The following is an 11554-nucleotide window of genomic DNA, read 5'->3' as shown; positions in this document are numbered from 1 at the left end:
AATGTTTGCACAGTGGCAGTTCCTCTGGTATTTTCCTGGATGCTCATTTGAAGCTGCAGCGAGTGACCTTGTTATCTGCTGTTGATGTTTTTTGGTGTTTGGCTGCTCGCTGTGATACAATATTACTGAATTAATGTTTCAGACCACACCATTGACATGTTGTAAAAAAGTCCACAGTAACAAACAATAGACTTTAGCATTGATTCAGGTTTTATTTCCTGAGAGAGGAACTTAACTCTGCACAAATTGCAGTTTTAGTTGAGTTCCTGAGAAACTCTTCTGCTCTATTGGACCAGATCTCAAAACCTTGTAAACATAGTAAACAAATGCGTCCTTGGGGTTCTCCTTACACCGACGTGAAGTCTCTTTTAATTTATCCTTCATCCTCTTCTTCTGCTGTTTGTTGTTTTAAAGCCTCCCTCTCTGAGGAAAACAATTAAAGTTGATTGAAAGACGGACACACGCTAACCTCCGACATCCGCCTCCCTTCACCCCCATCACTGTAATCAATAGAGCAGGCGTTCAAATCTAATCTCTGTGTTAAGCCGCATCCCAGACCACCCTGCCATTTGACTTATTCAAATACACACACCCTGTTTAATTTCTGCTGCTTAACATGATTTATACAGTAACTTCTGCCAAAACAGTTCAGGGGATGTCAACAAAATTATAAAATGTAACTCTCACGTGTCCTGATCTGTTTTTATGTACAAACATAAGAGACAAAATTGACAAATGTTTTTAAGGGTGAATGTAGCCTGTGTATTATATATAGTAATGCTTTGTGTGATTCTCTCTGCTAGATGCCCATCAAGTGGATGGCCTTGGAGTGTATCCATTACAGGAAGTTCACTCATCAGAGTGACGTCTGGAGTTACGGTGAGCTTACAAACTTCCTTCTGTGAACTCCAGTGAAGTGGACACATCCATTAGGAGCATGATGGTTTCAGATATTAGCCGGTCCGGAAATGTTCTTTGAATGATTTTCCATTTAAGAGAACATCACATTATATCCATATAGCAGAAACCTATGTGAGCAACCTCAGGTTCCCTTCAAACACCCCAACAACTGAAGAGATACTGAATAAGATTCTAAGTGGTTGGGAGAAAAAAATAAATCAATCCAATACACCGTCCATGGCTTTATCAACCTTTTTAGTCCTCAGACCTTCATCGAGCAAAGTTCATATAGAAAGAATTGTCGAAAGTTGAATGGTCAACATGTTCTGCTTAATGAGAATAAATAATTCATCACTGGTTCAGCAATTTCCACTGGTTGGGGTCATGTTTGATTTGAACATTGTCACTAGAATTACCTTTACCACACAGGGTAAGGGCTAAAACTAGCAGTGCAAACAAATGCAAACTGGGAGATTTACTCCTTGACTTTATGTCAGATTTTGCCCAATGAGAGTGGAGTGATGATTCCCTTACTTTCTCGACTGCTTGAACATGTTGCAATAACAATCACTGTAAAATGCAAACAGGGTGATTTACCCCTTTAACTCCCGTAATGTTAGAATGAGTCTGTGCAGCCATCAGCGTGTCAGCAAGATTTAATTCTAAGGACTCTTCCCCATTATCCCTCCGTCTTGTGTAATTATCATCGCCATATTTCAAGGAACAGTTTCCTGTTTAAGTCTCCCAATGACTCTTAAAGAAGAAAAAAGAGATGGGGTCGTATCAAAGAGAATAACCCGTGTTTGATTAAAAGTATCAGTGTGGTTTAGTGCGTGCGTGTCCCCAGTGGTCCTCCATGACCGCGGGCTATTATACTTCCATCTTATTGTGTGCATTTACTCTGCTGGCCCCTCATTAGCTCATTAACACTAACACGATTAGGGCTGAGGAAAGTTCAGACCGGCTGATGACTTTCAAGACTGTGATTAGTTCCTCTCTCCATCCTCCGCTCGTCTCCTGTCCTCTTCCGAGTCGTCTCATTTCTTTACGCTTTGTCTCATCGCTTCCTCTTCAGTTCTGTCTCTGCATCCCCCCCACCCCCCGCCCCCCCCTCTGATCTCTCCTCTGGTCTCACATTATTTGCGTTTCTTCTTTTTATTCTCCTCAATTTCATTCTTTCTGCTTTAAATACTTCATCAAATACTGCCATTCTTCATTTTTCTTTTTCTATCTCTCGAACTCTACCTGTCTGTACTCTCTTAACAGTGATTTCTCTCACCTTGATTGCCCTTATCTTATCAACTTCTTCCTTTCCCTGCACGCTAGTTAACTGATCCATCTTTTTACTTCTGTTCATCCATCACCACTTATCCGGCAGCCTATCCCTACTGGCATTAGGCTAGAGGAAGGGTACACCCTGGACAGGTCGCCAGTTAAAGACAGGGTCAACATAATCAGATATAAACAACCCTTCACAGTCAGATTCATACATACGGTCAATGTAGAGGATCCAACCATCAATCGATCCAATCAATCAGCCTAATCCCCAATCTTCATGTCTTGGGACCCAGGGGAAAAAGCCCACACAGACACAGGGAGAACATGCAAACATTCCAACCTTATTTTGTTGTTATCTCCTCTGTTTTTAAATTGTTTCTCTCCCTATGTCCCTTTTTCTTTCTTCTTAGGGGTAACCATGTGGGAGCTGATGACCTTTGGAGGAAAGCCGTATGATGGGATTTCCCCCCGAGACATTCCAGACCTGCTGGAGAAAGGAGAACGTCTTCCACAGCCGCCCATCTGCACCATCGACGTCTACATGGTCATGGTCAAATGTAGGTTTAGAGCATCTGAGTGGGCAAAAGTCACAGGGATACTTAAAATGTAAAATAGCTGATAACAACAGTAGCAGAAGAAGTCCGTTTCTGTGCATCTCAACAAATAAGTGATAGAAAAATGAATGTAGTTTATACAGTGCTGGGAATGATTTCCAGTTTTTTTGAGTCGACAGTAGAAAGGCTAGTGTATTTTGGGGGTGAGGAGAAGGCCAGTTGTTTTTTGTCAAAGCAGAAAAAACAATTACCCTTTCATTGTGATTTTCAAAATGCCACAGCTGTTTTATAAAGGTGGAGTCAAAGATGAATATTTTAAAGCAGGATTTCAAATTGTGAGAAATCCTTCAAGAAGGTTTCCGAGGATGTATGTTAGACGATAATAAGCAGCTCATTTTTCTGGCTGGCCGTGACACCCACCACCAACATGACGGCCTTATGGGTCTGTCCCTGGTGTCGTGCTGTCTGGCACTGGGGTCACAGGTGCTGTTGTAACCTCTGGCCGCTGCTGCCAGGACAAAGACTTTTGGTGCCAACGCGGCCCAGACCTTGTCCTCTACTCTCCGAGCTCCAGCCTCTGGCCCTCACTGTCACCTTGGCCCCTTGCTGGCACCCTGAACTTGCACCAACCTGGCAAACATGCACACACCCCTACCCCAACACACACACACACAGGCGGTTGAGGTCATTGTTACCTGCCTTTCTTTTTGCGCAGCCAAACATATGGTACAGAGCGCACCTCCCCAAATCCACACCCTGAACATGGTGTGAAAATGGACTTCTTCATACTTTATTTATTTATGTATTGGCAAGAAGCGAAGCAACAAGATAAAAGCTCATTTTTACATATGAAATCCCCCCCCCCCGCGTGGACGTGTATGTGCGTACTCCTGTGTAGAGCCGCGTCTCTCTCTTTGGATCTCTGTGTCTTATTTCCCCGGATACCTCGTCAGGCTCTGCTCGGGGCCAGATCACATGATTGCTTTGGCGCCGCAACGATGTGTTCACAGAGAAATTGGCAGAGGAGCTCATTACTCCATATGGCCTTCCTAGTGATGAAACAGTGTTTATCTTTAGACTGGAAAAAGTGATTACAATAAAGAGAATGTCATTAAAAAAATCTGTAATTGTTCATTATGGAACAAATGGGGATGTTTTATGTGATGGGAAATGGTTTAAATGGAGGATCTTAGGAGACCTTTAGAGGTGGGAAGCTTATTAGCATCTGTCAGACTGGGATTTTGTTTGAACAAAAACATACTCATTGTTTATTGATGCAATCTTTGCTATAGGGATATATACATGTGTTTTGAACCTTCATTTTGTATTCACATGCCTGTCACATTCAAAGTCGACGTGCTGTGGAAGTAGCCTCCTGCACAGTTGTCACATGCTTCTCATTCCGGATCTTTCGTATGACAATGACACTGTGGGTGATTATTCACACACGTGCACGTGCATAAAATGAAAGATGTATGTTACTTCGGGCTTAAATGATTTATGTAAAAGATAAATTACAATGAATGTTTTTTTTATGCAAATAGAAACAAAAAAAATGAGCACGGCACACACATGTGACACGATGTGCAAAGCCAGGAATCTTGACGTGTGAGGAATAACAATAAGGAAACGCAGATCCTGCTCCTTTCCACACATCTTCAAGTGCTGCAGTCACTGACCGTGTGTGAAGATTAACAACACGCCTGCTCCCCCATAAAGAAGCCAAAGCATTGTTATTGGTTATAAATCCCTCCTCCTCCATGTTGTTGGATGGGACCAAATTAAAAAGTCAAAGTAGACAAATGAAAAGATGGTTTCTGTCATTTTAGGTGGAGTAGTTAACACTCTAGTTTTGTTTTAATGAGTTATTTGAAAAGTCACGTTTACAGCTGAGACTGATTAATGATTGGCTGAGCACATGTATTGGCAGGACCAGCCTAATTTCTGTATCGTGAAAGGAAATGGAAATGCGGCAGCCATCTTTATCTACTATGTGTCAGGAAATCCATCTTGCCGGTGTTGATGAGGCTTTTGTTTACTGCTGAGAATTACAAACTGAGGATGGAAAACAGCTTTACCACATGAATTGATATTTAACTAATTAAAACGGTCGAACTTCAAGTCAAGGGCTACTGGCTAAAGGGTTTAAATTTCATTATCTATCTATTCGGAGCCTCATATTGATCAAACACTGACATTCACACACACATTTTTCAGGCTGGATGATTGATGCAGACAGTCGACCCAAGTTCAAGGAGCTGGCGGCAGAGTTCACCCGAATGGCGCGTGATCCACAGAGATACCTTGTCATCCAGGTTGGTAAATCTTCATGACGTCCCAACAAGATCTGGATTAAATGTCTTAAAGAGTTCGAACAATTGACAGAACCCGTTCCTGTTGTTCAATATTCTGTTGTAAATTTCACATTTTTGTTTGCCAATTCATTGGTCATTGGTAAAATAATGATAACGTACATTTAAAAAAAATAATTGTTACTTTCCTTATTGGGTGAATAAACTGACGTTTGTGTGTTGTACCTTAAAATAATTGAGGTTTGGTAGGTTTAAATTACTCAACAGATAGAGCCAAGTTCATCTTTGATTATTAGCAGATCCGTCAAAATAATAATGCATAGTCTTTGTTTGAAGCTCTTTAATAGAAACAAAAATTATTTGAAGATATAACACTAATTAAGATGTAAAAATTGTGAGAAAAATACTAATCTATTAATCGCATTAATACGTTATTATAATTTAATACAATAAATCACCCAAGTGAAATTTGTACAGCGACTCCCTGCATGAAATTCGCATCATTTTCTATCCTTTGAAGCACGTATATTTAATGTAACTTTCCAAAGATTTTTAACACACTACTTTTTTCCCAGGGCGACGATCGCATGAAGCTGCCCAGCCCCAACGACAGCAAGTTCTTCCAGAGCCTCCTGGACGAGGAGGAGCTGGAGGACCTGATGGACGCTGACGAGTACCTGGTGCCCCACTCCTTCAACATTCCTCCCCTGGCGTACACTCCGCGCCCGCGCATGGACTCCGTCAAGGTATTGTGTGTTAGGAAATCTCCCAACATATCAGCCTTAAAATACAGGGTCTGGTTTAACAGTTACTCTAGAGGTCATTGCTGAGTGGTTGCTCTCAGTCACTGGGCTCAAACCAAAGTTCTCCTGGTCTCAGTTTGTCTCTGAGCTCAGTTTGTCTATGAGAGACCCAAATCTTTAACATTGTCTATTTGACTCAGATATTTCAGATTGAAACCCCATAGTTATACTCAAATCCCCTTCTCAGTCAGTCAAACCATTTTTGCCAAGTGTAGTGTTTGCTCCTTGATTCAAATTAAGTTTTTTAACTCAAGTTATACTTTAAACTGTTTTGTTGATAAATTAATGTTAACAGCCCCTTTTCGAATATAACATCATTCAGTAGATCGAGTCTCAGTGTTGGAGACCTGAGCATAAAAACTGGTATTTAACTCTTTAAACCTATTTGAATTATAGAATATAAAATAGTAGTCAAACAGTCAGGCTGTTGAATCTCCACTATGACTCCACTTCTAAAACCCAGAAAAATATTTGTACAAACCACTTTTTCCTAACTCTGATCAAATGTAGGATATGTGTATTTTTCCAGCCGAGTCAGTGCACAGACTGTTTTTTCTGCTCTGCATGAAGGTATTATGAAATATGAATCCCTCGCAGTATTCAATATTCAGTTCCCTATATGCAATTTATATTTGTTTTTCTTCCTTTGATGGATAAATTAGAATTCAGATGCTTATCTTCTTGCTTGACATGTGCTATGTTACCATTACATGTGCTGTAGTTCCACTTATCACCATTTCTTCTTGAGTGCAGCGGCAGGGTCATTAGTGTTGAACCGTGAAGGATAAGGACACAATATAATGTCAAAGTAGTCAGTCAGATCATTTGTACGGTATCTTAAGAGATGTGAGAGAGAGTATGCTCAGTGCGGAGGCGTTCGCAGGACTGTCCTGTGCCAGCACAAAAGACTGAGACGTTGAGGCTGAACCCGCGCGGCCTTCTCAGTTTCACTCTCATCTTCCTCCTGCTCTCTTTTATCTGTTGTCTTTTTTTTTTTTTCTCCTCTGCCTTTCACCATTGTGAAACTGCAGTAATTGGCTTCTTCAAAACTGGGATTTACAGCCAGATTCCCTCTGTTCCTCGACTGTTCAAATGTTCATCGTCTTTCTTTGGACTTGAATCTATCACAAAAACCAGTCACACAGCCAGGCAACTCAGCCATTTTGTATTCCAGTATCCCCCTGTGTTGGTGTCAGAATAAAAACGCCCGCTGAATGCCAATGAGAGAAATTACTTCTGTTTCAGTTCCGTTTCAGACAGTTTAAATATGACTTATTTGGATCATATTTGTTAAGTTGTTGTACTGGCTTTCAAATAAAGATGATACAGAATTAATAGGATCAATTTAATATAGTTACATTGATCCATATTAATGTGGATGCTCATAATGAAGGCAATCATTGCAGCTTACAAAATATAATATTTACACATTAATACAATTTTTGTTGGACACCACAGCGGAAACATTGAATCCACATCACAACATAAGGAACTTCCATTATTGATACATTTAGTGCAGCGCCCGTTTTAAACATGCCTGTTCAGAAGGGGCTGTTTATTTGGCCTGTGGTGAGGCTGCTTGCATTTTTCTTTCTGAAACTGAACAAGTGACCTGCAGTGATTGGTTTTTGTGATGTGCGTTCCACAGACAGAGATTTATATTATCATAAGATAGAGTGCTGCTGTTTATTTCTTTACAATGAGAGTTTTAGAGTTGTTTGACCATGAAAACAAGTGAGGTCAATGCTGGCCACGCTCCTCGGGAACGTTTGAATGGAGCACTTTACTAGACTGTTCGAAATATTCAAGTGCGATGATGTCCATCTCCCCACTGGTCTTAATTGCCAAGATTAAGAGAAATTGATAATGACCCTGGTGGTTCACTTGAATACCTTCAAATACGATTTTTCTTTAATGTTTCCTATTGAAATACTGAGAGGAGGAGGAAGGAGGAGCAGTACAGACGAGGACGGAGACAGGGTGATTTAGTAGATGTAGTTAAGGGGAATGAGAAAAGACGGCATGAGCTCTTGAGCTTTGTCTCCGGGCTTAAGCAAATATTCAACAGATCCTGATGAATCAAGAGGGATACAAGCAGAGTTCGAACAGGGCATATAGTCAAACTTTGGTTTGGAGCTGATATTGCAGCTTCTTTGTGCTGATTTGTATTGAAATACTGTCACAGCAAACACCAGAAACTAAAATGAGTCCATCAGAAGGATGCAGCTATAGTGACAGACCCATCTGTAACTCAAATTGGGAAAGTGGGATTTGAACTTGCACCTTAATTTACACATCAGACATACAGGAGCTTTGTTTGCTTGTCTGTGGGTAATGCAGCGGGAAAGTTTTTGTCATATTAGGGAAGATTACAGGCTTATTAGACCACGTGTTAGGGACAGAAACTGATGGACATGAAACAGAAAAACGAACGTCTTGCTAGAAAAAAGAGATGAATCAGAATCAAGCTCCCAGTGATGTTCTAAAAACCATTTTTTTGTGTTTCCTGGGAGCGTAGACAGGGATGTACACAGCAGGGCAGGGCTGATATGGCTGTAGACTTTGCTGCATGGAGCCTTTTAATTAAAAACCTTTTAATTAAATTGTCCTTGGCAGTCATGCTGCCATATCATTGTTTGGCACTGCTGTTTGTCTCCGCTGCCTGTCACATAAAAAAAGTATACATAACACAATGAACCTGAAATTCCTCATTTTGCAATGCACAATATTTTTGCATGGAGCTTTTATTGATTTTTTTATGATTTATTTGTATTTATAGAGTTTTTTGTTGCATGTTTGTTTCTTTTCTGCCAAACATGAGCAGAACAAACTTTGCCATAACTCTTCCTAGTTGTATTTGTCTCACAGGGTTTGCTTTGCCTCAGCAATTCAGACTCACACTATGTACATCTCTGTGCTAACTAAACCCACTCCCTCTTCATCCATCTATCTAGAACCAGTTTAGCTACCAGGACCCCAGTTTCAGCATGGAGGACATGATGGCCACCCTCCCAAGAGTGGTCTCTGTTCCGCCGGTGTCAGGGAGCTGCCTCCCTCCACAGGACTTGGCCTCGGGGGGACAAATTGGCGGCGGATTTGTCCGACTCAACCAGGACGACCCTCGCTGCAATGGCACCCTGAGGAAGCAGGCGTCCCCGAGGTCGCAAACCTTTGGGCCAAGCTCGGGTCTCACTGCAGGACACGGTAAAGCAGTGTTTTCTTAAAATTGTGGAAACTTGGAAATAAAGCATTCTCATTTGGCCCAATATTGTAGAAACTGCCATTGTTTTGAAGAAAGGCAATAATCGGATTAGGCCATTGACACAATTGACATCTCCAAGTCAAATTTCTCTATGCATATGATATGAAAACATCACACGGAAGTGCAGGAGTTTCTGCTGAAGGTACCACTCTGCAGATGTGATGGCCCAAAGGGGGATTTCCCTAGAACCTTTATTAAAGCTGACACTTTATGGGCATGAATAACAACAAACCTCAAACCAAGTATTGCATGACATTGAGTTATTAATGTAATATTTAAATTACTTGTTATTATTCTTTATAAAGTCCTTATTATGGTCTTGTGGTTTACTGAATGAAAACCCTCTTCCATACTTCCCACATTAACTTCAATCCTGGGTGGAAAAGTTGGTTTTAGTTTTGGCAGTTTGTGCAATAACTCATCTTTACAAACTAAACTGAATTAGTTGGCACCCTCCTTTCTTTCCATACCTGCTGTTTCCCTGTGGACATTGTGCTGTGACTAGGGTTGCAAAGGGGCGGAAAGTTTCCGGTAAATTTCCGGAAAAGTTCCGGAAACTTTCCACGGGAATATTAAGCTCTGGAATTTTGGGAATTTTGAAAAAAAAAAAAAACTATGCAAATTAAACGCTGAGCAATAAAAACATCATTCAAAACATTATTTTAAAGATGTATGGAATGCAGCACACGCTGCACGTTGAATTTCAACCCTCCACTGAGCATTCTTCCATCAACTGCTGGGATAATTCCGAGCATCCGGCAGGGCTATTGAGGCCTGCTGTAGTGTGCAGGCCTAGTCAGGTAAGTTTCGATGATATTACTCGGGAAAATATATTAGCATGCTTATTGAGGATTGTTCATCTGTTCATCCAGCCTATTTCCATTAATTTATCCATCAACTGTAAAATATTTTGACAGACTATTCCAATTGTTTGGCTAACTATTTATATCTCTGGCATTGCATTAGTGTTTTTTTACAAACTTTTTTCTCATCTTATTCTACAGAACAATGCCACATGCACTATCTCATGTGTGGAGACATTTCACCCCATCCAATGTAGAAGGAAAGGCTGTGTACATTTGCAAATACTGTGCAAAGACCTATGTTAAGAATGACACAACGATGCAGAAGCATATAGTCAAGTTCCCAAAGTTTCAAATCAGCCTATGACACAACACAATGTTTATATTTATGTCTGTATATGACAAGGTAAATACAGTTTCAGTAAATTCAGTAAATTCCAATTTATTCCCGTTAATTCCCGTATATTCATGTTAATTCCCGTTAATTCCCATGGAAAGTTTCCAACTTTGAATATTCCCGGAATTTTACAACTCTAGCTGTGACTCAGCAGTCTGGTAGAGGATTTGGGAGATGAGAACATCTGGCTTGGCTCCTATTAAGCAGCTGGACAGTAGCAGCAGCAGTGGCTGCAGGTTGTAGGTCTTTTGGACCTCACAGCGAGTTGTTGGAGAGGTCCCTCACACAAGTGGCCCTTGAATAAGCTTGCACGCACTCACCTGCACATACACAAACACACAATAATGAAGCAACCTTGGATATACACAAACAGAATAGATATCATACAATACTTTATTGATTGCACAGCCTGAATGTAAATCAGGGAAGGTCACAGGCATTAAGGCATTTCACCTTAGCCAAAAGCACATATCACCGAATGTGATGATCTGCCATATGTGCTGATTTCTGCACCTTAACATGTTGTGACACGTGTTGCATGGTCTTTATTCTACTGAGCAGGAGAAATTAGCCCTCAAACAGGCTTTATGAAAACATGTGTACCATGCTTTAGTTGGAGAGTGGTGGTTCACAGGAGGAAGCAATATGAAAGGTTAAGTGTGTGCCATACCAATGATGGCTCTTCAATATTGTCCTCAGATGAAAAATGAATATGAAATGCATCCAACATCATTAAAATCCCTCAAATCCTCACAAAAATACAGAAGGTTTAACCATACAGCCATTAGCCATAGCCATGCCCGGGAGTGTAGTCACCAGATGAAATAGACATAGCTCTTGAAAATAAATTGTAGTGAGAATGCAATGGGCTTGTTTATTGGTGAAGAATGACTTGCATTGAAAGAATGTCACAGATTTAGTAGACGCCACAAATCTGTATCCAGGATCCTATTTATCCTCAGAGACAGAGAGTTTATAACGGACCATAATTCATTTCTTGTCTCCTTCCCTTCTTTTCTCTTCAGTTGTAGGCGATGACAGCGGCGGACAGCGTTACAGTGCAGATCCAACTGGTCTCTTAGCTGAACGAGGGACAAAAGGAGAAAAGGACCAGGATGGATACATGACTGCCATGAGAGACAAGAACAACTCAGGTTCATTTGGCAGCACTCAGAACTACCAGATGTTTGGCTGGAGGAGAATAGCTCTTGTTTCCTTTACATTTTGCACTTTGATTCTTGAAAT

General features: G+C 40.8%; 1 protein-coding gene across 2 annotated transcripts in view; it reads left to right on the top strand.

Moving 5' to 3' along the window:
• The window catches only part of LOC133021550 (receptor tyrosine-protein kinase erbB-4-like), a 294248-nt gene that overhangs the window by 275589 nt on the left and 7105 nt on the right, over window positions 1-11554 (top strand). For both annotated transcript variants that reach the window (XM_061088453.1, XM_061088452.1), the window contains exons 22-27: window positions 804-879; window positions 2589-2735; window positions 4950-5047; window positions 5620-5790; window positions 8802-9051; window positions 11335-11463. In XM_061088453.1, coding sequence (XP_060944436.1) covers window positions 804-879; window positions 2589-2735; window positions 4950-5047; window positions 5620-5790; window positions 8802-9051; window positions 11335-11463 — 871 coding nt within the window. The remainder of the gene's footprint in view (window positions 1-803; window positions 880-2588; window positions 2736-4949; window positions 5048-5619; window positions 5791-8801; window positions 9052-11334; window positions 11464-11554) is intronic.

The sequence above is a fragment of the Limanda limanda genome, chromosome 16, assembly GCF_963576545.1.
Source record: "Limanda limanda chromosome 16, fLimLim1.1, whole genome shotgun sequence".
Taxonomy (NCBI): Eukaryota; Metazoa; Chordata; class Actinopteri; order Pleuronectiformes; family Pleuronectidae; genus Limanda; species Limanda limanda.
Note: the sequence above shows the minus strand (reverse complement) of the source record. Positions and strands in the feature narration are given on the sequence as shown.